The 26026-nt window shown below is 42.6% G+C and overlaps 1 protein-coding gene and 1 non-coding gene across 6 annotated transcripts in view; both read right to left on the bottom strand.

Moving 5' to 3' along the window:
- HNRNPM (heterogeneous nuclear ribonucleoprotein M) overlaps nucleotides 1–24499 on the bottom strand; it is a 40757-nt gene extending 16258 nt beyond the window's left edge. For 2 of the 5 annotated variants that reach the window (XM_021705577.2, XM_021705579.1), the window contains exons 1-10: nucleotides 24364–24488; nucleotides 15371–15540; nucleotides 7787–7839; nucleotides 6866–6873; nucleotides 6687–6780; nucleotides 5553–5591; nucleotides 5400–5435; nucleotides 3981–4134; nucleotides 3119–3168; nucleotides 2178–2238 (exon numbers count right to left, since the gene is read on the bottom strand). In XM_021705577.2, coding sequence (XP_021561252.2) covers nucleotides 2178–2238; nucleotides 3119–3168; nucleotides 3981–4134; nucleotides 5400–5435; nucleotides 5553–5591; nucleotides 6687–6780; nucleotides 6866–6873; nucleotides 7787–7839; nucleotides 15371–15540; nucleotides 24364–24476 — 778 coding nt within the window. In that variant the 5' untranslated portion in view covers nucleotides 24477–24488. Of the gene's footprint in view, nucleotides 1–2177; nucleotides 2239–3118; nucleotides 3169–3980; nucleotides 4135–5399; nucleotides 5592–6686; nucleotides 6781–6865; nucleotides 6874–7786; nucleotides 7840–15370; nucleotides 15541–24363 lie in introns of all 5 variants that reach the window. The other 3 variants (XM_021705576.2, XM_021705578.2, XM_021705575.2) reach the window with 2 other exon arrangements.
- On the bottom strand, nucleotides 18397–18470 carry TRNAK-UUU. Its single transcript has one exon. It is a non-coding gene; the product is annotated as a tRNA-Lys (tRNA).
- Nucleotides 24500–26026: the final 1527 nt, after the last annotated feature.

The raw sequence follows: 26026 nt of genomic DNA, 5'->3' as shown, positions 1-26026 counted from the left end.
AAATAAATAAATAAATAAAATAAAATAATATAAAATAGGCAATGAAGGACATTGGGTGTCCAGCAGCGCAAATATGCCCAACCTCCACCTCCCAACCTGGTAGCCCAAAGGACTTTCCCCAAGAAAAAACAATGCCATAAAACAACCAATTAACACACTGGGCATACACTATTCTGTGACTCCACTGTGGGCCATTTTCCTAACAGTGAACCTAGTGTATCTTCTGCCCAGAAATCTTCCTAACCTGTGGATCAATACCCAGTCCACTCTCAACTCCATGCTCCACAAACAAGCAGGGATGTAAGAATACAGACTAGTCTCAAAACAGCCAACAAAACCTGATAGTGTAAGACACCTGTGATGCTCTGAGTGACCCTGGTCTGAGGTTTAAACCACGACCGGGTGAGACATTTTTAAATGGAAACGAAGCTCATTAAAAACAACAACAACAACAACAAACCCTGATACCAGTTCCCAAATATTTTATCTATTTAACAGCCCTGTGTTTTAAATTGACAGAAACAACAGCAAGAGATCACCAAGGTTACTTACTCCCCAAAGCAGTCTCTGAAATGTGCTAGGAGACCAAAAGTCATGGATAATGGGATCCCTAGGGCCTAGTGTGTGCCAGCAAAGGCTCCCAAATAGCCCTCGTCCCACCTCCTCTACGCACAAAAGTCAACAAGAGCCATCGCCCTGATCCTGAGTGATCACTGCCAAGTGGCCACATTGACTAGGACAAAGAAATGTGGTTCTTCTCTAAAAAATGTTTATTTTCAACAGATAAGCCATCTTCTACTCTTGAAGCCACTGACCTCCCCTCAAAACCTGCCTCCATTATGCTTTCATAATATTAAACCACAAAGGCATTTGTTTCTGTTCTAGTCTAGGCTCCCATTCAATTCAATCTAATGGGCCTTAGGCCTGAGTCCCTCTCCAGAGCAGAGACAGTCCCTGGTCCTCCGAACAGATCCTCCCCAACTGCCCCACCTGGTAGACAGTTCTCCCAACATAGCACAAGCAAGCCCTCCTCTCCTGCCACTCAACCCCCAGTCTTCCTTCTGACTCCCCGCCCTCCCGCTGCTAGAAGCCTTCACTCTCACCGCTGCCTATGCTCAGGCTTCACTCAGCCCTGTGCACTTGCCAGAAAATGTGCCTAGGGCTTCACTGATATGCACCATTTCCATCTGTGAGGTGACCAGTCACTTAGCCTTCCCTGTTGTACTTCATATACCATAAGATGCATTCAAAGTGTATAGTTCACGAGTTTTAGCTTAGTTTGAGTTGCATTACAACTATCTCCACCATCTAATTCCGAAACACTGTCATCACCTCAAGAACAATTCTCCACTTACCCCTCTCCCCAGGCAACCACTAATCTACTTTCTGTCTATGGGATTCACCTACTCTGGACATTACCTACAGATGGAATCAAGGTTCATCCATGCTGTGGCAGTTATCAGTACTTCGTCCCTTTATATGTGTAATACCCCATTCTATAAATTTACCACATTTATTCATTTATCAACTGAAATCATGCTACTAGGAACATCCGTATGTAAGTTTCTCCGTGGACGTTGTTTTCAGGTCTTTGCGGTATACCTAAGAGTGGCACTGTTGGGCCATACAGTACTAACCAATCTCTTCTGAACCCAAGTGCAACCTGGTTTTAATTTCCTTTGCAGTTTCTGGTTCTTCCTTCCACAGGATACTTTCAAAACGCCCAACTACATCCTCTAGGATGTAGTCTGCCTTACCACAAAGTAATCCTAACAACCTCTCCTAAGTTGTGAATCTCTGTTCATTTTTCACCCTGAAAAATCTATAGAAAAACAAACAAAAACCAAACCCTTTCTGAAGCTTTCCCTTAAGAACGATCAAGGGAACTGCAGAATAACATGGCACAAGCTCAAGGGTAAGTGTAGTTTTCTGGTTAGATTTTTTTTTTTTTTTTAAGATTTTATTTATTTGAGAGAGAGTGAAAGAGAGCACAAGCAGGGAAGAGAGGGAGAAGCAGGCTCCCCAATGAGCAGGGAGCCCGATGCGGGGCTCGATCCCAGGACCCTGGGATCATGACCTGAGCCGAAAGCAAGGCTTAAGCGAATGAGCCACCCAGGTGTCCTGTTCTGGTTAGTATTGATCAAATTCAAAACCTAAGCCAAATTGAGAATACTTACGGGGAAGTTGCTGTGGACGCTCAGGAGGAAAAAAATCTCCCTTTGGTAAGGCCCTTTCATCCTGAAAAAGAAAGTGACTAAATCTCAGTATTCTTTCCTTGAAGCACAGCTTTGCAACAGCAAAAGATAGAAACAACTCCCAACAGAGGACTGGCTAGAAAATTACGACCCACCTATGCCATGGAATAACACACAAGTGTAAAAAAAAATTACGGAGAAATACCTTTTGTGTAAAGGAGGGAAGGATAAAAATATACATCCATGTTGCTATGGGGAATGAATGGGACCTGGATATGAAGTAAGGGCAAGACTCTCACACTGTATCTTTTTCATGCTTTTTGACTTTTAAGTCACTTAAGCAATTATCTACTCAAAAAAACAAACTGAATGTTTAAGGTAACTATGATACCCCCTTTTACAGTTCCTTTTTTATTTTCTTTGTGAATTTGAGCCCTACCTAGATTGTCCTCAGCATGTTAGTCATGCTTGTATTAATTCATTATTACCCATGGCAGAGCCACAGCAGGGCTAAAGTTCATCACTGAAGTGCTTCAGAAGAAGTTTAAAGGCTGTCTGAATCAGACTTCGTATGTTCACAACAGATATGACACTGGCTAAATGTTCTAATGCGATACTATGAAAAGTGGAAACCCATGTATATAACCATCTGAAACTGATCATTTGCTTAAAGCAGGATACTCAACTGACCACCAGACCATGCCAAAAAGAGGCAACTGCGTAAAGGATAAATATCTGAAGAGCTGCACATGTGAGCAAAAAGTTGTTTCTGTCATAAATTTGCTCAACATACTGCACCCCATTTAATGTAGACTGATCCATAAATATAATAGAGTGCCTATTGAAAGTATACTTTTAATAATCCTATGTTTTTGCTAGACTTATTTGAATATATTATGCAGAAAAAGATCCTATTAACTTACCATTTTCACGTGCATTGGTCTATCAAATAGCAGTTGACCATTAAACATAGCTGATATTACAATTAAGGTTATTTCTTGCAATTCTAAAAACACGCACAGCAGGAGAGAAATACAGAAGAAAAATACTCCAACTACTACCAGGGCCCCTAGTGAACTTATGAACCATTTTGATTTTTCATTATACTTTTAAAATATTTGTTTCTACAATAAGCATAAAAGCAACAATAAATAGAACTCAAGGGTAGGCAGGGGAGTAAATGCCAGCTTATTCCTCAAGTGTAGAGCTTCGTATAACCCTAACTTCTCACCAGACCATCCTCCTAAGTACTGGCATGAGTTTTCTGTAGGAGTCCATTGGGCCAGGTATCCCACCATTTTTTGAAGTACTATGTTTTCTGCATAAGAGACACAGTAACAGCCTTATCTGAGTTTAGTCACCGTGTTCATGTGTGGCATTCTCCACTGTGACTACAAAGATATTACTCTACGGTCAGAGAGAAGTGCTTCTTCTAGAATGAGGTCAACCCACTGGAGAAATAGGGCCAAAGATTATATATGAAATAACAATGGATTTTCTCTCCAGAAGCACATTCTTTACAGACTTCTCCCTTCAGACCAAACTTCTCTGAGAGAGAAGGCTGGAAAAGACCACGCATGGGCGTGTGCCTCTTCTCTCTCTATGCAGTACTGAATCAATTCCATCACAGAGAACCAACTTTTAAACTCCACAATAACGCATTCCCTCCAGTCACTTAGGAAATATTAACACACAAAATTACCACTTCCCCCAAAAAACCTGTATTATTAATACAACATTTAGGCCAAATTGTTCACCAAGAGTTGAATTCTGATAAAAGGATACATATAGCTTGCACAGCTTCAATGGACTGTTCAAAAGTAACAGTGCCTATTCCACGACTTTTTCCATCTTTATCCTCAAGAATGTCTGCTCGGACCACCACACCAGCCATACTAAAAACTTCCTTCAGTTTCTTCCAGCCAACTTTATAATCCAGCTAATCAAGAAAAAGTAGAGAAAAATCTCAATGCAGACACCTTTAGAAAAAACATTTTCACTATATGAGTGCAATATGCTTTGGTTGGAAACAAACATTTAAAAATAACGTCAGGTTATTTTTATTGTACTAGGCACCCAGCAGGCTCAGTCAACAGAGCATGCAGCTCTTAATCTTGGGGTCGTGAGTTCAAGCCCCATGCTGGGTGTAGAGTGTAGTTAATAAAAATAAAAATCTAGGGGCGCCTGGGTGGCTCAGTTGGTTAAGCAACTGCCTTCGGCTCAGGTCATGATCCTGGAGTCCCGGGATTGAGTCCCGCATCTGGCTCCCTGCTCGGCAGGGAGTCTGCCTCTCCCTCTGACCCTCCTCCCTCCCGTGCTCTCTGTCTCTCATTCTCTGTCAAATAAATAAATAAAATCTTAAAAAAAAGGGGGGGGGGGCGCCTGGGTGGCTCAGTTGGTTAAGCGACTGCCTTCGGCTCAGGTCATGGTCCTGGAGTCCCGGGATCGAGTCCCGCATTGGGCTCCCTGCTCGGCAGGGAGTGTGCTTCTCCCTCTGACCCTCCCCCCTCTCATGCTCTCTGTCTCTCATTCTCTCTCGCAAATAAATAAAATCTTTTAAAAAATAAATAAATAAATAAATAAAAATAAATAAATAAATAAATCTAAAAAAATAATAATATATAATAAATATAAATAAATAAATAGGGGTGCCTCAGTGGCTCAGTCAGTTAAGCATCTGCCTTCCACTCAGGTCATGGTCTCAGAATCCTGGGATCTGAGAGGCCCTCGTAAGGCTCTCTGCTCAGCGGGGAGTCTGCTTTTCTGTCCCTCCCCTCCCCCAATCATGCTCTTGCAAATAAATAAAATATAAATAAATAAATATGTCACAAAAATTTATCACCTGCAGTAGAATTTTTCAGATAGGATTACAAAGCCTGGCCTTAACTGCTATTCATTCTTTTCTCTGAAAGAACAGGTTAAGTCACCTCATACATTTCAAATTAATGCTTTCTTTGTGAACATTTAAAAAAAAGCAAAACTTTTTGTTCCTTGGTTTACCATCATCCTCCCCAACTCACTTTCCTTTAAAAATATCTCCCCTTGCAAATGACAAGGGTATTATCTTTCATCCCAGACACAACAAGATGGAGGGTAATTAAAGTTTTTTCTTCTCAAACATCAGAATTACTTTTATGACATATTAACAAGACTATTTCATAAAGTTATGATTTTCTACTTTAGACAATGTTTCCGTTTACTTACATTTGCTACAAATACTGTGCTTCCAAGTCTTCCAGCCTGTAATGCATGGATAATCTCATTTGGGATGTTAGGATTATTTAGGATACTGGGTGGGATATTAATCATTCCTGGGCCACCTGGTCCCATACCCATCCCACCGGTCGTAGCCATCACCTTTTGCATTGCTCTCCTGGCATGTTCACCATCAGGATCCTAAAACAAGCACAGAAGTGTTACATTTAACTGACCCAGTGACAACTAAAACCATGATCTCACAAAAAGTGATATTCCCAAAACTCCAGAGATTGAGAGGTTGTTTGGAAAGCATGTCTCGAAATCTATAACAAGAAATTCAAATGAACTCAACCATCAGGCTAGGAAGAATTCCAGCCAAAGGAATGAGGAAGAAAGAAACAGCGTAAAATTTAGCTCTCAACTAAAAAAAAAAAGGAGGGTGGGGGTTGATGACAGAATTAGTTGATATAACATAGAACACTTCCAGACGGAAATAAGATCTTCACAGGCTTGGTATAGTTGAATCTCACTAATTTTCAATGGGGTTTTGTAATTTCTGATAACCCCATCAGTGATTTTTTCCGAAAGTTTGAAAACGCAGTTCTAGATCACCGAGGTACTCCGGTCCTTCACGTTATTCAGGCGTTTGACTCGTGTTAAGGTCTGGAGAGGTTTGTGAAACTCTGGCATTGACACTAGTCTTGAACTCTTTGCCCTTTCATGTGTCTCTTCAACACACAGAAACCTTAAACCCTACCATGCTCTCCTCTCTGAGTTCTGAATATATTGATCTTCCTCTAAGAAGTCAAAATAAGTCAGGGAGAAGTCTAATCAACAAAAACTTCCCTCTTCCTCAGGGGAGAAAAGATATCTGGTTTGGATTAGATCTGAAAGTAGATTAATGATAAATTCACTTTATAAAAGAAAAAAGGTGGGCTAAGAATAGGGTTCAGGATGGGTAAGACTGTAGGCGTAGATTCCCTTAACACACATGCGCACACGCACACCCCATGGGCTCGGTCTGAGTACCCCTGAAAAAAACAAGGCAGGCTGCTCTAAGACAAATCACAGATGTTAGGAAGGCAGTCAGCAGTTGCTCAGGATGTGCTCAGCCACTATTCCAAAGTTCTTACAGAAGTGACTACTGAAGCCTGTGACCGACCCTCTTCATTAAAAACAACAGGTTGGTCTGCTCCGTAAAATGTAGCCAAGGACTATATCTGTCTTTTCCTAATTCCAAACAGGGACAACTCGACAATTATAAATGGTATCCACATTGTTTCAAGAGCTTACTTCTTTGACTTTCAGTGGTCTTCCACTCAGACTATGCTTGTTTAGAACTTCGGCAGCTTTTTTCATGCTTTCTTCCATCTTGAATTCAACAACGCTATGAAGAGTCAAAAGGAGATGAGTGAAACCAGTCCTACAATTTAGAAGGCTCAATTGCCAATAAGTAACTAGACAATACTTACGCACATCCCTTTGAAGGAAGCCACAGACCAGTCAGAAGAGCAAGGAAAGGGGGGAAAAAAGAAAAGAAAAACATAGTAAATATCAATGACAGTTATATAAATTACAAATATGATTTATGTAACAAAGTTAGTTTTTAAATTAACCCTTCTAAGGGGAAGCTCACAGGAATGTCTTGCCTAGCCTTCCTTATTAAAAGCTGGGCTCCTTATTATCTCCTCTGCCTGCGCATTACCAGCATTGCACTATAGTTACTGAAGTTATAATAAGCAGACCTAAATTCAGGTTCTCCAAGAAATCACACAAACTTTAGATCTGCTTCTCTCTGTACTCAAGTCAATTCCTTATCATACTCCTCCTAAATCCATCCCTTCCATAAATTAAAGCTCATCCTTTGATTATTCTAAGCCATTCTATTGCACAACAAAATAATTTATTTTCTCTTTAAACTAGGCCAATTTTAAACGTTCAGGTTTTAATATTTGTTTTACAATTTACTGGCACAAAGGCAACTTTGCGGAATCTTTGGTTCACACAACTTTCAAATTCAGCAAACGACCAAGAGTAACATTTTCTAGACAAGAACACACGTTTTACATTAATATACCACCGCTAAAATTCCATGCATAATTCACACACAGCCAATTCCTCTGTTAACAAAGAGACAATGCTGCTATTGGTCCCCAGTTATCCAAATTGGGCATCCAAACAGAATACCAAAAAGCTCTTTGGCCAGCCATTTGGAAAAGCGGGACTCCCGTTTGCAAATCCCCTCCCACCCCACTCAAATGTTTGGCAAAATCAAACATAGCTACTGTAACATGAGCACTCACTGCCTTCCTGATTTCATTCGATTCCACGCCACCATACAGTTACATTTTTCAAGTAGTAAATCCACAGAAGAAATTCTCTCAGACACTTACCCTTGACTTTCCTTCAGCGTCCATTAAGAGCTCCACGTATGTTACCTCACCAACTACAAATCAGTTTCCAGACGACACATAAACCAAGGGAGAAAAGCCAAGAAAACAATGGGAATTTAGAACAATCATCAGCAACCTTGTATGGAGCCTCTGCCTTATAAGAAAGCCCAGAAACACTCCATATTCTCTAAACCACCAAAACTAGGCATTACAGGTGTGCAGTAAAAGTAGGTGAGACTCGTTAACAATTATGTCCTTGATTTTCCTCCCACCACAAACAAACTATTTCCACAGATTTCCATATCAATTTCCCTGTCTGGAATACTCACTCATGACTAGAGGCAATCCAAATCTATAGGAAAGAAGTCTGCGTGCTTCACTTTTTTGGGGAAGGGAGGCAAACAGTTTTACACAATACACTCTCACAGGTGAAAGCAGGTAAACAGCGCACAAGCTGCAATGCCACTGAACTGAGCTCAAATGCTAAGTACAAGGACGTGCAAGAGTGTATATGCTCAAAGGCACACACACGGTGTGGCCGGCCACATAGGTGCAACCTGCGCAATCACACAAGGCCCTGCACTCAGGAGGGCCGCGCGCTTAGTTTAATGCTCTGATGTTAATCTTGAAATTCTTAATATTTTAACAAGAGGCCTCCTGTTTTCATTTTGCACAGGGCCCCACAAAATCTGTAGCTGGTCCTGCACATGGCACTAGGCTCCAGAATTGTCAGAAGTAGGATGTTCGAGTATCCGATCATAAACCAGAGCATCTGGATTCTCTTCAGTGAATTAAGCCAAGCTTTATTCTTCCTGCTTTCTCAACCTTCCCATTGAAAGACACAGATAAATGAAAAATTGAGAGCTCAGTTTGCAACTAAACAAGCTCAGAAGACTCACGTGATTCTGAACTACACAAAGGGGGACAGAAAACAAAGCATTTCAAAAGATTCCGCAGATTTTCCTCAAGGTTTGGATTGCCAATTCATGACCACCATGACCAGATGTTAGAACCCATCAGGAAGACAACCACCAAAATGGCTGCTGAACTTGAAGATGGCACAAGGAGAACAGAAATTTAAAATTGGAGAAAACAATCTCTTAAGCAGGCTCTCCAGTCAAAGTGCTTTTGTCCTCAGGAATATCCTTTTTTTTTTTTAAAGGATTATTTTTATGATAGTAAAGCCTTCTCCAATTCTGTGATCAAGTTTGGTTTAACAGTACAAGGGTACAAGTAAACCTCTTACTGGCCTCAACAAGTCCTGCCTATGCTAATGCCTTTGCTCAAAGGATATTCAAATTATAAGGATTTTAAAATAATAGCAAAGAAAGATTTAAATAGAAGATAAAATAACTTTTTAAAATAAAAATTAACGATTTGAAGGGCAAACTTATTAGTAATGTATTTGCATAGCAGTTGACAACAAGAAGGCCACGTGTTCAAAGTCACCTCCCCTTGTCTTTTCTTGGAATGTTAAAGAGAACCAAACCAGCACTTTGCACAAAACAGGAAGGCGAGAGAATCAGTGCAAAGAAATGAAGAAATAGGGACTGGTATAATTTAACTTTTGGAGCATGCACTCCAGTGGGGCAAACTGAAAATGATCACAGCCAAGGTACAGTCAAACAATTTGGCTTTATTTTACCCTTACAAAAGTAAAGCAATTCCAAAAAAGGTGTGGCCATTCCTGAGGCCATGTTTTTAAAAAGCCATTCATTTCAACAGCAGCAGCCATTTGAGGACCAACAGCCTTATCTCCACTTTGATAAAAATGCCAGATAGTGTCAAGACAGTGAAGAGACCTCAAATTTATTTTCTACAAGCTTTAACTACCATCTAGTAACCTTAAAAATAAATCACAATATCTAACTCAAGACAACTGCAACTATGTTGTTGGAATTCAAATACTGTTGCATTTAGTAAGTTTCTAGTCTGTGTCCATAAAGACACTTTATCAAAAAGCTGTCATTGCAACCCAGAAACCAAGCAAGTCCAAACCAAACTTTTTTTCCAAAAAGCTAGGTTTAAAATTTAGGACTTTTTCCATGTAAACATTCTAGTGATGGCACACATCCAACTTCAATCCTTAAGCATCAAAACTTTGCTTAAAATATCCCTTTTTGTTTTTCCCCAAATGATATAGTTGTTTAGTAAAAACAAAAAAATTACATTTAAAAAACCCTCCATCCTATCAGTTTAGCCAGAGGTTAGGCAGCCGCTGTGGCTCTAGCATGAGTAGTGTTGTTCCCAAGGGAGCATCAATAATAAACCACATCCCTCATACATTCCCAACCTCTACCCTGAGATTCCACATCAATTCAAAGATGTAAGCAAATCAGGATTACAGGATCTGCAAGAGGTGCTAGTTCATACTTCCCTATAGGAAGATAATAGTAGACCACCTCTCTTTTAGTTCTACAATATTAAAACAAAGATCCGTTTAGTGTAGTCAGTACAACTAGCAACAAAACACTGAAGGTAAAATTTGCCACCTATGCATAGTCTGGTCACATCCAAAGAAATGAAGTTAAAAGACCAAATCAACCAGAGCAGATGAGTTAGGACTGAGAGGCAGAGTTAATAAATTGGCAGCTGCAACAGTCTTGCCCAAATGGAACTCGCAGGTTATTGATGGAAAACACTGCTGCTCCTCTCCCTTCCTGAACATGGATGGGATCCCAGGGAATCCCAAAAGGAGGTGCTAGGAAATTCTACTGCAGCTTTAAATATCAGAACATCTAAATGAAAAAACTAAGACTGAAACATCTAATGCCCAATGTTTTCACCTACCTTTATTTTAAAATGCTTCAACAAATCACCTTTAACCAACTTTTACATGATAAACATTGCCTCAAGCATAAAACACATCAAGAGGATAAGCAGAATGAACAAGCAACCCAAAAAGAAGTCAGGCACAGCTGCACGTATTTTTTTTTTATCACAAACAATACTTCTGTCTGTATTCTCATTTACTTTGAAATGGACCAAAAAGGGGGGGGGGGGGGGGGGGGACGACAGAGGCCAAAGCTTCACTGAAGAGAATTCATATGTGAAAAGGCCTGTAATTTAAAGGCGAGGGTGGAAGGGGAAGGCTCCAAAGAGCAGGCATGTTATCAAACACACTCACCCCTCAGGTGGCCACTCTTACAGAGAACAGATGCATATTTTAATTTGGAAAGCTTGTGCCTTTAATATACAGACAACTTGAAACCTGGCAAAATAATTATTCTACAGAAGGACAACTTGATTTATGGACGAGTTAGAAAATTATTGAGCCCATTCTTGCTCCTACTTCCACAGCAACAGATCACTACTTCTCGGGGAACCTGGGTGGCTCAGTCGGGTAAGCATCTGCCTTTGGCTCAGGTCATGATCCCAGGGTCCCGGGATCGAGTCCTGCATCGGGGGGGAGGGGGGTCTCTGCTCAGCAGGGAGCCTGCTCCTTCCTCACACTCTCCCTCTGTACTTTCTCTCAAATAAATTTAAAAAATCTTAAAAAAAAAAAAAAAAAAAAAAAAAGAGCGAGAGATCACTACCTTCTCTAACTGAACCAAAAACTGGCAAACATAAAGTGAAGGCAGGCTACACTGTCAGGGTTCAACCCAATTTGCCCAAAGACACAAATGCATTAGCGTAACAGGTCTTCACAAAAAGCAGGCTGAATTTCCCCAAAAAAGGAAAATACGAAGGAACAAATAGACTGGATATGGATTTTTACTTAAACTGAAAATAAAGTTTGGCTCCATAAAACCCACAATGTAGGTTGTGTTCAAGAGCCAACGGAGACTCTCTTGGACTACGCTTGCCCTCCGGGCCTCAGTTTTCAGTCAGCTGGAATTTGAAATTTACTTAAAACAATCCATCAGGAGCACCTGGGTGGCTCCAGACGGTTAAGTATCTATCCAACTCTTGATTTTAGCTCAGGTCATGATCTCAGGGTCGTGGGACCAGGCCCCACATTAGTATTCCACACTCAGCATGTGTAGTCCACTTGAAATTCTCTCTCCCACTGCCTCTGCCCCAGCGAGCGCACTCTCTCAAAATAAATATATCTTAAAAAAAAAAAAAGCGATCCATTAAATGAAGACATAAGATTAAGTGCTTAAAGAAATCTTTGCTTACACAAGTTAAACTGACTGTTGGTAAACTTCGGATTGATTGAGAGTAAACTCCATCACTGACGTTCTTTTATTCCTCAAACTGTGCTCCATGTTTACTCACTGCAGGTTCAGCTCAGGCCTGTCTCTTTACAAATGCCCCACCTCAATGGTGCCAACTCCCTGGTTAGGCCAGGAGAACAAGCAGCCCAATAACGAGCTTTCTTCATCCACAAAGGACTTCGCAGTAATGTAGCACAACGCTATTTAAGTTTAAAATTCCCAAGGTCACCTTTTTCACCCAGTCCTTATGGTCAAAACACTGTTCATGTGATCCCAATCTGTCCCCAGTGATGAAAATCAGGTAGGTTGTGAGACTGTGAAAGCATCTGCGAACTTATGTGATAATCTCCGATTCTGATCTCCTATTACACTGGCTCTCAATTTTTTTTTTTTTTCAATTCAGCAACTCTTTGGTGTTCATAGAATCCATTTTGTTCCATGTACTATCGCCGTTAAAAAATCAGCATGATCAAAAGGACAACAGAAACCTCTCCTTTGTTCCATCAGGACACTTACAGCAGAGAGGGGAAAGTTCACCAGACGATTCTACAGGCTGTGAAAACTGTTTAATCCACATCCCAAACTTGGTGGGGGGGAGCAAAAAAAAAGGGGGGGGCAGCCTGGCTCAGAATAAAGCAAAGCTCTCAATACATTTTCTTTAAATTCAGCAATGCTGATTTCATGATAGTGCCACCAAACAGCTGGGCACCAAACAAGCTTTGGGATCCCATCCAGGGGAAAAAAGCAAAGTGACCAATTCACATAATACATGTATCATTAACAGGATCTCCTAGAATGCTGCTAAATGCTCAAATTTAAGACAGAGTATATACACTTGGTGGCCAAGAAGGGGGGAAAGATCAGGAATTAGGGAGGGGTACCTGAAGCATCGGACGCATGATTAGCCTTAGAAAAGCTCCTGTCTTGCCACTTCAAAGTTACTAGTCCACTTCTGAGAGGCGGCAGTTAGACAGTGTGGCAGTGACAGGACATTTTCCAGACCTTTAAGTTGAAGACAACTAATTCTAGCTTATTCCGTTGGTTTCCTGAAACAACAAAACTCTTAAAATGCAGACCAGTAAAGAGTGGCAGAGTTGTAATAAGCCAGGTCTCCAGTTGGCCCACTCTGGAGGTGACCTCAAGACTGATGCTTTTAGGGTGTTAAGTGCCCCTAGCTGCAGTAACAAGTCTTCAAAAAACGAAAACTTACTCGCAACAGGTTTCAAGTCAATACTTCAGATTTCAAATAACCACCTAAACATATTATCAGTATACCAAGACATGAATAAAAACGCAATTTTAAACCTCATAATAAAAATAACATTTTTGAGACCTATATATGTGAACAGTAAATTTCTTCAGACTCACATGCTGAACAGAAGCATTACCATAAAAAAAAATTATCTTCCTCTTATGAAACCCTTTCACCCACAATACAAGTAATTTAAACAGAAAAATAATTAATTTAACCTATACAGGGGAGCTCTAAACAAGAACATTTTAAGATTTGTTTAAAATAACTTATTTACTGCACACCTGTAATTCTAAATTACACCACCAAAAAAATACACTGAAAGGGCTGAGCCAGGGCATTCGTAGCAGTATGCCAGGGGAATATGAGAACCAGTTTGGAAGTATCCAAATAAACCACCAGGCTGGCCCCACACTTATACAGTGCAAAATAGTAAATTGAGGTGAACTGCTTCTACATCCAGAAACGTCATGGCTGCTGCTGCTACCAGCTTTAAGGCTTCCAAAACTGAATTACTGAATGGTAAAGCAGTAAAAATGTCACCTACTTTATCCATCATGTCCCAAAACTGGTTCACACACTCCTAAAAATAAAAAAATAATTTGGCCTGCAATCTCTTACAAAATTCTAACAATTGCGTTTTCAAAGCCACATTCCTGGTTCTTGGAACTACTATACCTTATTATCAATGGAAGTATCAATTCAGCGGTTCAACCAAATCACGAGAACACAAATTTGGGGGTTATTCCAAAAACTAATTCGAATGAGACCCAACTGTACTGTACAGAAATTCTAAGCTTGTATTGAAGCAGCAGTCCCAAAAACCAAGAACACTGCATCTGGGATGCCACGTGACACGCCCTTCAGACAAAAAGAAGAAACTTCACTCTTGCCCTAGGAGCATTGGCAGGAATGATTTGGCTGATCAAGGCAGGAAAACAAATCTCACACCGAACGTTTTTCCATCCATGTTATCTGGAGAACTACTACATGGGAGCAGCCTACATGAATGTACAGAGAAGTTCACGGTGCCTAGTGCTTCTGGCATGTCATGGTCAAATTAAGTGATGGGACAATGATGGCAGTGGGCCAGTCATAATTTCAAAACCCAATGCTGGGAGCACCAGTACACATACCAAAATGGCCTCTCCAAGTGGCATCTCTGCCACTGAAATGTTGATCATTTGACAATTCAAGCTTGAATCTCTTTTCATTATAAATGCTCCAGAAAACCAATACCTTTCAGTCCTTCAAAGAGACTCCATTTAAGGGTAATTTGATTCTAGGTTTCCCTTGGGGGAGACCTCAAGGCATCAGACACATTGTTCTCTATCAGTAGTTTTGTCTAAACCAGGGCTGAGCAATCTCTTTAGCCCTGAGTGCCACCAGCAGGGCCAAGAATCAGAAAAGAAAGGAAGACAAAAGCACAGAACAAGAATGTGGAAAGAAAGAGGATACATATGGTGTGCACAGGGGGGTGAGGCAGAGGACCATGGGGACAACCAACCTCCTAGGACCTCCTGGTGGCAGCAGAGCTTCAGTTGCTTCCCCTGCCCTAGGCCAGAATCTGGACACTGGGCGCCACTGAAGTGCGCCTGAAAGCACAGCATTACGTAGCAGATGCCTTATTGTGAGCTCTCCAATTGCCAATCTAACCCCGGTTTCTTCCCAGGGGGAAAAAAGCCTAACAGTTTAAATAACAAGCTAATGTTTTAGAATTTAGAATCTGAGCAGCACAAGTTCCAACTACCAAATTTTGATCCCAGGAAGACATCCACAAAATTTAAACAAACTACCTTCCCTCCAGAATTAAAAAGCTTGAAAAAAATTTTTTAAAGAAAAGGAAAAACCTCTCCCACCTAGTATGAAGAAATCAAAAAATTTCCTCAACACAAAGAGGCTCCCCTCGAGCTTAATCAAAGCCCTATTAACCATATTAAGCCAGTAAAATCATTTGCAGGCCAAAAGACCATACAAACCACCCTGTTTGACACACAGGTGCATGACCACACAAAAAAGTAGGGTGGGTAAAGCGGCTTAACTCTCAAGCCTGGACAGAATACATGCTCTACCCAGATCAACTTCCACTGACAAAAAAAAAAACCAAGGAATTAGCCACAGAAAAGATGACACATCAACCTTCTTACCCTACTCGACCACCAGTACCATTACCTTTTTCTTTAACCAGGTCTTTAAGTGACTGCCATTTCACATCAAAAGGTATGTTTGTAATGAAGGCTCTGTATCTTTTAGTTGGATTGGCATATGGCTCAAAGCGATTGCCTCCTCTTTTTATGTTTTTCTCCTTCCTCTTCTCATTCTGAGTAGGTCGCTCTCCTTCACTGAATTCGAAGGGAAAAAAAGGGTCCATATGTTAGCACAATATGAAAGACAGTATTTGATTTGCCAGGTTTACAATTCCACACAGTTACATCTAACACAAGACTAATACTGACTTTGATCTGACACATTCAAACTTAAGTGCTCGTAGAACAGAAAGGTACAGTAGTGCCCTCCTTAAAACCCACCTATCAAGAAGCCATTCCCAAGAAACTGTGCTCTCCTATGCCTTCATACATTCCTAGGAGCTTTAACAGAGATGGGAGCAAGAGGCCAACTCCCTGCCCAAGGTGCTTCAATTTCGCCAGAAACAGGAAAAGAGAAGATTTGCAAGACTTCATGGAACAGAAATGAGCTGGTGCACGTAGGCCCAATTAACTTTAACTTCATAAAGAAAACTATCTTTTTGTTGTGTGGGAAAAAAAAATTTTTTAAGTAGGAATATAAAATGGTGCAGCCACTATAGAAAATTTTGGCAGTCATTCAAAAAGTTAAAACACGTAATTACCATATGACCCAACAATTCCACTCCTGGGTACAGATCCAAAAGAAGTGAAAGGAAGGAGCAGATACTTGTACACCACATAGCAGCATTATTCATAATAGCCAAGAGGTGGAACAACCCAAGTGTCCACCAACAGAAATGGAATAAACAAAATGTGGTATAGCCATACAATGGAATATTATTCAGCCATAAAAGGCATGAAATGCTGATAGATGCTGCAACACAGATGAAGTCTGAAAACATCATGCTAAGCAAAATAAGCCAGGCATAGAGACAGAAGAGAGGTTACCAGAAGCTGGGGGGAGGTGGCAATGGGGAGTTACTGTTTCATGGATGCGAGTTTCTGTTTGGGATGATAAAGTTCTGAAAATGGATAGTGGTATAATGCACAACATAGCACTTAATGCCACTGAACTATACACTTAAAATGGTTAAAATGACAAATTTTACATATATTTCACCACAATTAAAAAAAATTTTTTTTTTTAAACCGGAAAAAAGCCATTTTCTATACAACCCTAGGAAAACCGAAGTCTGAGCAACCCAGGTAGGTAAAAGACAATACAGGAAAAGATCCCACCTTCAGCAAAGGGTGAATGCTTTTTTGGCATGGCTTTTCCTGTAATATTCTTTACCTTTGTGTGTCAGGCATCTCCACACTGTAACACTTCATTTCTAAACTCTACAGATACAAATTCGGCTTAGATTAGGACATAAGTTTCAGAAAAAAAGCAAACTTCCAAAAGCACAGAACCAGACATCAGGCTGGAAGCCTTGGCCACAGCAAAGAGAAACAGACCGGTGTGTAAGCCAGGACGCCATGCATTGGCCAAGTGAAACTACTCCATGAGCTGCCCACTCATATATCAAATATCAGCCCCCTGTGACCACAGGCAGACACCTGAGAGAGGTGATCATGAACAACTGGGATCCGGCAGACAGGAAGTTCCTCTACTTCCTGTACTGTGTCCCGCACTTTCTGCTTACCGAGTCCTATGCTTCCCACCAGTGAAAATCCAGCAACTCCCAAACCACACAGTCTAGCAGAGACTTTGTGATCCATGACAAAAATGGAAAAAACAAAAAGCAAAAAACAAGATTATGGTATTAATGATTTATAAACCTACCTTTATTTAATTAAAGGGCTGATATTTATTCTAGGATATGTCTTCCTTCTGTGGAAGATGTAAGGTTCAAATACCAGAGGACAGCTACAGGACTTTGTTCTTGTAACATATTTACTTGGAATTAAAAAATATTTTAAGTAAGCTATACACCTAATGTGGGGCTTTACCTCACGACCCTGAGATCAAGAGTCACATGCTCTACCAACTGAGTCAGCCAGCCACTCCACTTGGAAATTTTAGCAACTTTTTGAAGCCCCAAAGTTGTTTCTTTTTTTTCCCCTGCTGGTCCCTCCTATCCAAACACAAGGTGCCAAGTGGTAACCCAGTGAAGGTATCCTCCTCGGCAAAAGTAAGAAAAGCAGTTTCCTCCATGATTTCAAATATACCAACAGGCAATAAATAGACTTCCTTCACAGAGGCTAGCAGATATGGAGTATAGCCACTCTAATCCGCAAAATTCCTAGAATTCTACTGTCTACCCCAAGTTAATAACAGATCCTCCAGAAGCTGGCTGCACACCACAAGCAGATCTCAAAGGAAACCCTCAACCATCACAGAGGCCACCTGTCTACTCCATATGAAAGTCCCACACCAGTATGCCAAACAGCGTATTTGCCAACGTGTCTCTTGCTCCTGGCAGTTAAGAAGGCAAATGTTAGTAAAACTTCATAAAATGTAGAGCACCATTCATGGACCTCCAGACAGGGTCTGCGGATAGAAACGTATTTTAATATAACTGGTTTCTTTTGAAACCCACACACTCTATAATTTACATTAAAAAACATTATTCTGACACAAGGTCCATGACACAGTAATAGTTCCAGTCTGTGTCTTCACAGACCTGCTTAGCTCATCTTATTAGTTACAAAATGTATAAATAACTAATTACAGTCAAAGCAGGTAACAAGTGTCCAGCCCATATTCTGCAGATGATTATGGCTAAGAATAGGCTAGCTACCCAGTCGAACCACAGAAGCTGGGTATTTGGTTTGGGGTTAATCCACATCACATGGCTCACCATCAAGAAAGCAGCTCATACGGATTATGTCCAAGATGTGAGCACAGCACTCTACCCAAATCCTTCTCTGGCTAATCATTTCCACTCTCTGAGAAGTTTCATCCTAAGTAAATGGGCTTAGAACTATTTCGTCACTTTAAAAAATTGACATTTTCATAAATCCAATGATCACCAGCAACCCTTTTTTTATTTTTTTAAGTAATCTCTATGCCCAACGTGGGGCTTGAACTCACAACCCTGAGATCAAAAATCACATGCTCTACCGACTGAGCCAGCCAGGGCCCCCTTCTAAAATTTTATTTTTTCTTAAATAATCTCTACACCATCAACGCTTCTTAAAAGAATTGTAGACCATAGGGCGCCTGGGTGGCTCAGTCGTTAAGCGTCTGCCTTCGGCTCAGGTCATGATCCTGGAGTCCCGGGATTGAGTCCCACATTGGGCTCCCTGCTCGGCGGGAGGCCTGCTTCTCCCTCTCCCACTCCCCCTGCTTGTGTTCCTGCTCTCGCTCTCTCTCTCTGTCAAATAAATAAATAAAATCTTTAAAAAAAAAAAAAAAGAATTGTAGACCACCCTCAAAGAAATCTCACTCAAGGTACATATTCAGGTATAGCTAATGTGAGAGTTTTAAGAGTGGTATCCTGAAAAATTCATTTTTAAAATGTCCAATCCCATTTTTTCACTTATCTTCAGGATAAAATTAGGGGAGTAGTCTTCTCTAGCCCTAAGATATTTGTAAACACTTACCTTCAAAAACCTTTTAGAAGTACGTTTTTATAAATGGATTGTATTTTGAAAACACTTGACAAAACTGCTTAATCCCAAATACCCCAAATTTATAGACATTAAAAATGTTAAACATACATCTACCATATGACCCAATCGTCCACAGCCAATACTTTTCCAAGAGAAAGTAAAGCATATATCCATATAAAAATATGTACCTAAGTGTTCACAGCAACACTATTTGTAATGTCCCAAAACCGGAAATTTATCTAACAGGTAAATGAAAAACCAAACTGTAGTAGATCCATAAATTGAAATAGTACTCAGCAACAAAAAGTAATGAACTACATGCAACAAGAAACACTCGAAGAAACCAAAGGGTTACAATACAGTATGATTCCATCATACAAAATTTTATATTTGATAAAATCTAATCTGGCAAACTAATCCATAGCAGGGTTTCTCAACCTCAGCACTAGTGACATTCTGGGACAAAAGCTGTTATGTGGGGCTTCCACATGCATCCCTGACCTCTCCCCAAGAGATCTCAGCAGCAACCCAATCCCTCAGTCTTGAATGTAAAAATCAAAAATATCTTCAAGACACTTCCAAATGTCCCCTGGACAGAAATGTTGCCTGGGGGTGGAGAAAGGGAGGACTTAGAAGATTACAGAGGTGAGAAAAAAATTGCTGGGGGTCATGGACGTATTTGTTACCTTGACTTAGTGAGGGATTCATAATACTGACACTTATGCTGCACATTTCTAATATGTGCAGCTTACTGTGCCAATAATGCAATATCCTACTTATGTTTGTTAAATTTCAAATCTAACTCCAGTAACTTACTTGTAACTCCAACATAAAGTATCAAATATGGAATCTTTCAAAGAAATGGAAACCACAGTAAGAGACCTACTTAGGCCAGCTAAATGTCTTACAAATATTCTCCTTGCTGGGGCGCCTGGGTGGCTCAGTCGTTAAGCGTCTGCCTTCGGCTCAGGTCATGATCCCAGGGTCCTGGGATCGAGCCCCGCATCGGGCTCCCTGCTCCGCAGGAAGCCTGCTTCTCCCTCTCCCATTCCCCCTGCTTGTATTCCCTCTCTCACTGTGTCTCTCTCTGTCAAATAAATAAATAAAATCTTTAAAAAAAAAAAAAATATTCTCCTTGCTAACTGGCTCTCAATTCCCAGGTAGTGCTGAGGTTGCCAATGAACACTGTCTATTCTGGCACCCAATCATCCACCTTACGGTCTAAATAGACCCAATATAAATAAAAATTTTTTCTAACATTCTATCAACCTATTTCACGATACGTCAAAAAACAAGCCTAAAATATCTCTAAGTAACTTCCGAGTCACGAAAATGAAGTATGTCTAATATGGCTTGGGAACTGTTTCACTCACTGTATTCTTTGAGAATTATCATTTTTCATGTCACTGCTCCACCAAACGAGAATTATACTGTACCTAAACACCACAACTAGAAGACAGAGCCTGCTCCACAAAAAACTGCTCCATTTGCCGAATCCCTACCCTCTCTTACGCTTCACAGCATTCAATACCCTCATTACTTTCAGTTTTTCAGAGTGTAGTTTGAAATGGCAACTCCAACACCCTGAAATCCTGATCACGTCTCTGAGGGAGAAGACTCCTCCTCCCCCCACAAGCCCCTTGAGAATCATCCCTTATGTTAGGGCCTGAGCTCCTCTAATATATTTAGTGCACAGAGCACTACTCATAGCACTATTCTAGCTCCAGATCCACCTGTCAACTATCCTTGCAACTCAAGCTCTCTACCTCTGTTTCTTTACCAGCAAAACCAGCATAACCTGTATCCAGAGTAGGCCACAGGGATGCTGTGAGAATCAACAAACAACCTAACAAAAAGCAGCTTGGTAAATGTCCAGTACAATATCCAAAGGAGCAGCACTACAGGTGACTAAGCACCACACATCTAGGTCTGAACCACAACGCCAGGGTCTTTGCTAGGCCTCAGCGCCTTCCTTTGTAAAAGGATATTACCATCCACACTTACAGGTTTAAAGAAGATTTGGCACACAATAACTGTCGCACTGATATATTTCTGTACCAATAATTTTCTTGAGAGAGACTGATTCACTCCTAGCCTTCTACCGTTACATAGTGATTAAAACAAGCCCACCAGGGTGGTGGCTGAGGATGCCTAGGCACTGTACTCATTACAGACTACCCAAAGGAGTGATTCAGCTTTCAACTCCATGACTGTAAAACATGATCATGGGAGAGTCCATCTGAGAACCCCAAAAAGAAACAACCTATTCTTTGCAGACTAGTATCTCTTTGCCTAGCCATGAATAAAACCAAAGAGCAAAGTGAAAGTCAAGAGCTGGCAGCATGCATTTAAATAATCCAGAACCCCCTCTAAAGTTAAGCTCACAATCTAATGTGCCTCAAAAAATCCTTTTTATCAAGTATACAGTCACTTTTTAAAGTACAGCAAACACTCAAATCATTGCAAACCAGAGAATGTGGTTTAAATAAAACACTTTCAATGACTGTGTTTAGAGAGGTTACCAGGGTAGTACTGTGGAAGCAAATAGGGCCTTGGAGTCTAGATGGTCATCCCTAGTCTCTGGGTCAATTTCCTTAACTGGAGTTTCCTCAATTGCTTAAAAAAATTTTTTTTCTCAGTTCTAAAAAGAGTTATCACTATTTTACCTCCCTGCCAATCTATACTAAGTATAATTTTTTATTTTTAAATAATCTCCATCTCTCAATTTTCTGATTCAGCCACAAGATTTAGAAAAGGAAAAGGTTAAGTCACTGATTTTAAATATATGGTACAACCTTTACTTAAGGGGGGGGGGACGGACACACACCTAAACCCTTATATAGTCCTCTAAAATAAACACTTCTTCCCTGACTAAATATACTCTTAACTCTGAATCTTGATCGCCTTTAGATGGAAGATTTTGCATCAAAATAAAACAAATCCTCCTCCCACACCCAGAAGAAAAGGAACTGAAAAATAGCTTTCCTATCTGGGGTCCTCAGTCAAGCTTGCTTGCTCATTGCCTTTTTGGTTTACAGCACACTCCACTCCTGGTACAGACAGGTAGAAGAATGAAGTTTCACTCAATTCCCATCCTTCAAAGGCTTTCAAGATAAAAATCTAGATTCCTTAGCCTGGAATTCATTGCCCCACCAGCTGGCCCCCAGTGTTTTAGCAGTAAGTGCCACAGCAGCTTCAATTTTTTACAAATACGCAAAGCATACACCCAAATCCCTAGTCTTTGGACACTCTCCTCTCAGCCTCTCCCCAATCATCATCTTTCCCTCTCCAACCAAAGATACATCTCCCTGCCCCCAGCAGGTTAGGTTGGAGGGAGGGTGGCCCCTGCAAGCAGGTTAGGTTGGAGGGAGGGTGGCCCCTGCAAGCTCCCCACCAGGTAACTCCTTTTACTTCTAACACAGCCTAATTACCCTACTACAGAAATGTAAAGTGCTTCCTCCTCTGGGCAAGGGCTTTATTCTAAAGAGCTCTGTTTCGAGAGCTTCCTCATACGAAAGAAAAGAAAAGAAAAAATGAAGGAAAGAAAAGAAAAAAATTTCTACAGACCCTACAAAATAGATCTGTTGCTACCTCCCCAAAATATCCACGATTAAGCAGTCCTAGACTCTGGGTTTATTCCAACAAGGGCCGTTTTATCTCTAAAACCTTCAGGTTCTTCCTAATAATCCACATGTTAAATAAATCAGTCACAAAATTACTACTTAAAATGAACAGTGGAAAATGGGAAATTTGAAAAATGTACCCCAGCTGCTATAATCTATAACCAAACTTCTCACCTAACAGTTCTAGCAACATTTCATCCTGTGATAAATGCTTTAAAAGAAAAAAAAAAAAAATGTGTCTTAAACGCCCCCAAATATGGCCCTCAGAAATCCTACGAGGCTCCCCCAAAAGATGATGAAAAAAGTCCAAATGAGCACATCTCTTTCCAGTTTTCAATAGCAAAGTGTTGGGAATACTTCCAGGATGCCTTTCTGTTGATTTCTCAGGACCAGTAACCATGGTATTTTGTTCCTCCCCACCTAAGGAGAGAAAGTTTAACAAAGCCAGTATTTATTGAATGCTCATTCACATAAAGCCAATTTAACTGCACTCATTTTCAATCTCCACAAACTCTAGTTATGCATATTAAAAAATTTGTGGGAAGGCAAATTCATAAGAGACAGAAACCTGTAACAGAAGTAACCAGCAGCTGAGGAATGAGGCAGAGTAAATTCCTGTGTAATCGCTCCAGTTTGGGAAGGTGATAAAAGTTCTGGACGTGAACATAGGATGTAGTTGCACAACACTGTGAATGCGCTTAATGTCACTGAATCGCACACTCAAAAATGGTTAAAACTGTAAATCGCAGGTTATGTATGTTACCACAATTTTTAAAAAATTTGTAGGAAATCAAATGTGCGCCCAGAAGTCCCCTCTCCTCCCAGCTGTTGGCTGTAGACACAACGTCTCTCCGCGTCTTTCAAGTCACTGCTATCAGAATGGCTGGGTTTCATGGGGACACACGATGATGCGTTAAAGCTTTAATTAAACTTGAAAAACCAAGAACCCCAAGACAGAGCCCCAGGCTGGACTAGAATAGGTGACGAAGTTCGCAAGTCGGCGAGCCCGCCTAAGAAAGGAAAAATCTTCCCTGGAACACGGAAGAGGAGCTTTCTCCCCCCACCCCCACCCGCCCTCTTTGTTTGCTTGTTTCCAAGGGTGAACACTGAGCAGCAGATCCGAACTCTCTACGGTTACGTCCTGCGCACCTGGGAGGAGCAAGGGACGCCGCGAGGGACTCGAGCCGGGGCCAGAGCGTAGGGCTAGCGGCGGTTCCGACCGAGGCACTCCCCGCGAGGCGGGGGAAGGGGAAAAGGAAGAGGAGGCGCCCCGAACGGGCCTCGCGGTCCCCGCCGAAACCTACCCGCCTGCCTCGGCTGCCGTTTACCGGGGCTTACCGCGCGCGAACCTCTGCGCGCGCACTCTCTCCCCTCCCCCCACTTTACGGATCGCGAAACTGAGACCCCGGGCGGTAGGGGAGGGGAGTTGTGAAACCACTCAACCGAAGGTCACCCGACAGGCTGGCGGGCGGCGGACTCGACGACTCCCCGGCTCCCGGGCCCGCGCCATCATCCCCGTGCGCAGGGGCCCGGCCTCAGGCCTCGGCGTCGGGCCCGGCCTGCAGGCGCCGGCGGGGCGGAGGTCCGCGGCCTGGGAGGAGGCGGCGATCCTTGAGGAGCTCAAGGGGCCACCCGGCTTCACTCCTCACGGCTTCGGCCGCCCCCACCCTCGGCAGGACCGGCGGGGAAGGCCCAGGCCGAGGCCGCGCCGGTGGGAGGCCGCCAACAGACCTAACGGAGCCGCAGGCGGCCGCCGCGAAGGTGCCCGACCCGGGACAAGGAGCCGTGGAATACTCACCCCTTCGGGCCCGGAGCCCCGTTGCCGCTTGGCACGCCGGGCGTGCCGCTCTCCTCCTCCATTTTGGTCTCCGTCGTCGCCACCTCGGCCGCCGCTTCGACCCCTGCCGCCATTTTCTCCGCGTCTGGGCTTTGTGTGAGGGAGCGGGATGCGAGCCGCTGCGCCTGCGCGCTCACGTGACTCGGCGCGACCAGTAACGCCTGCGCGCGCCGCGGCCCGCTCCCGCCTCGTCCCCTCCCGCCACGGGCCACGCCCCCGCCGCGCGCAAGCGCGGACCCGCAGCTGTTATTCATTCATTACCGCAACCAATTTGCGTTAGGCACCTATTGGATTCTCCACCCACTCTCGAAGTCGGGGAGGGGACGCACCTCCCCACCTCCCTACACGGACCTACTCACTCCCAGCTTCTTGTAATCAGAGCCGGCGCAGAGAGGCTGCGAAAGTTTTGTTTACTAGGATATAAAGGAATTAGCTAGACAAGGAAGGCAGGACACTGGCCGGGCTCGACAGGACTGCTGTACAAAATGCTGTCTCCCTAAGCAAGTATCATCCTGCACCAAGAATACCTGGGCTCCGTCTGGCCTGTCTCCCCACCAGTTTGGGAGCTCCTGAGTGCAGAGCTCATGGCCCAAGTTCCTCTCACTGAACCCATTAACCAACAACCGAAACATGAAGCTGGGGACTTAGTATGTGCTCACGGATGTTTCTTGAGTGAATGAACAAGCAATAATCCCAACAGGATAGAAGAAATGAGTCACAGGCCAGGAGAGCCCATTAACCTTAACGGGGGCTCCTTTCTGTCTGCCCCTGGATCCCTTTGTCCTGAAGAACTGGCTCTGTCCAGAAACAGGTTTTCAAGGGCTGTTACAGGTTGCGTCCTGGGGCAACCAGGTTGGCCTTGGGAAGAAGCCAGAGGCCAGGAAAGCCTTCAGAGGCCTCCAGCTCCCTTTCCCCACAGCACCCCCCTCCCCAGTGTCTCTGGAACTTTGAAAGGCTTCACTGAATCTTGGAGAAGTTCCCATCCAACCACTGAACTCCCTCTAGGTTTACAAAGGGAAAGTTTTCTTTACCCCCTCTCCCACAGAATGGCTGCATATCATCAGGCTCTGGGGGAATATCTCATCTGCCACACTGTCCTAGCTGCTTAATTCAGCCTGGCGATTCTGACCCAGGCTGAGAATTCCAGGCCCAGAGAAGAAATCCAGTAGCCCAGCCTGACACGGGGGCTAGGCCCCCATTCCCACATACTCCCCAAACTCCTCTGTCTCATAGAATTCCCTTCTATCAACCATCTCCAAGGCCCTCCTCCTCCCACAACCCCTCCCCTGTCCACACCAGCTCTTCTCCTGGGGCTGCACTGGTATCTAAGCTTACTTTCCTCTCCCTTAGACCTCTCCTAGACTGGAGGGATCCCTGGGGCAGAAGGAGCCTCACCAAACCTCTGAATCCCCTTGCTCAGCAAGGCTCAGAGATGATGGAAGAGGCCACAACAGTCTGTCAGAATGAGGGAAAAGAGTCCAAATGCAAAGCAGTGGAGACATGAAGCCACCTGTCTCTCCACTCCCTTCCCCTGCAGTGAGTGTGACTGGAAATCAGGAACAAGCCAGGCCCTGGTTGAGGAGACAAACTTCCAGGCTAGGTTCCTACGGGCTGGTTGACTTAA

This window comes from Neomonachus schauinslandi, chromosome 1 (genome assembly GCF_002201575.2).
Source record: "Neomonachus schauinslandi chromosome 1, ASM220157v2, whole genome shotgun sequence".
In the NCBI taxonomy this organism is placed as follows: domain Eukaryota; kingdom Metazoa; phylum Chordata; class Mammalia; order Carnivora; family Phocidae; genus Neomonachus; species Neomonachus schauinslandi.
This window is presented reverse-complemented; position numbering and strand designations above follow the sequence as displayed.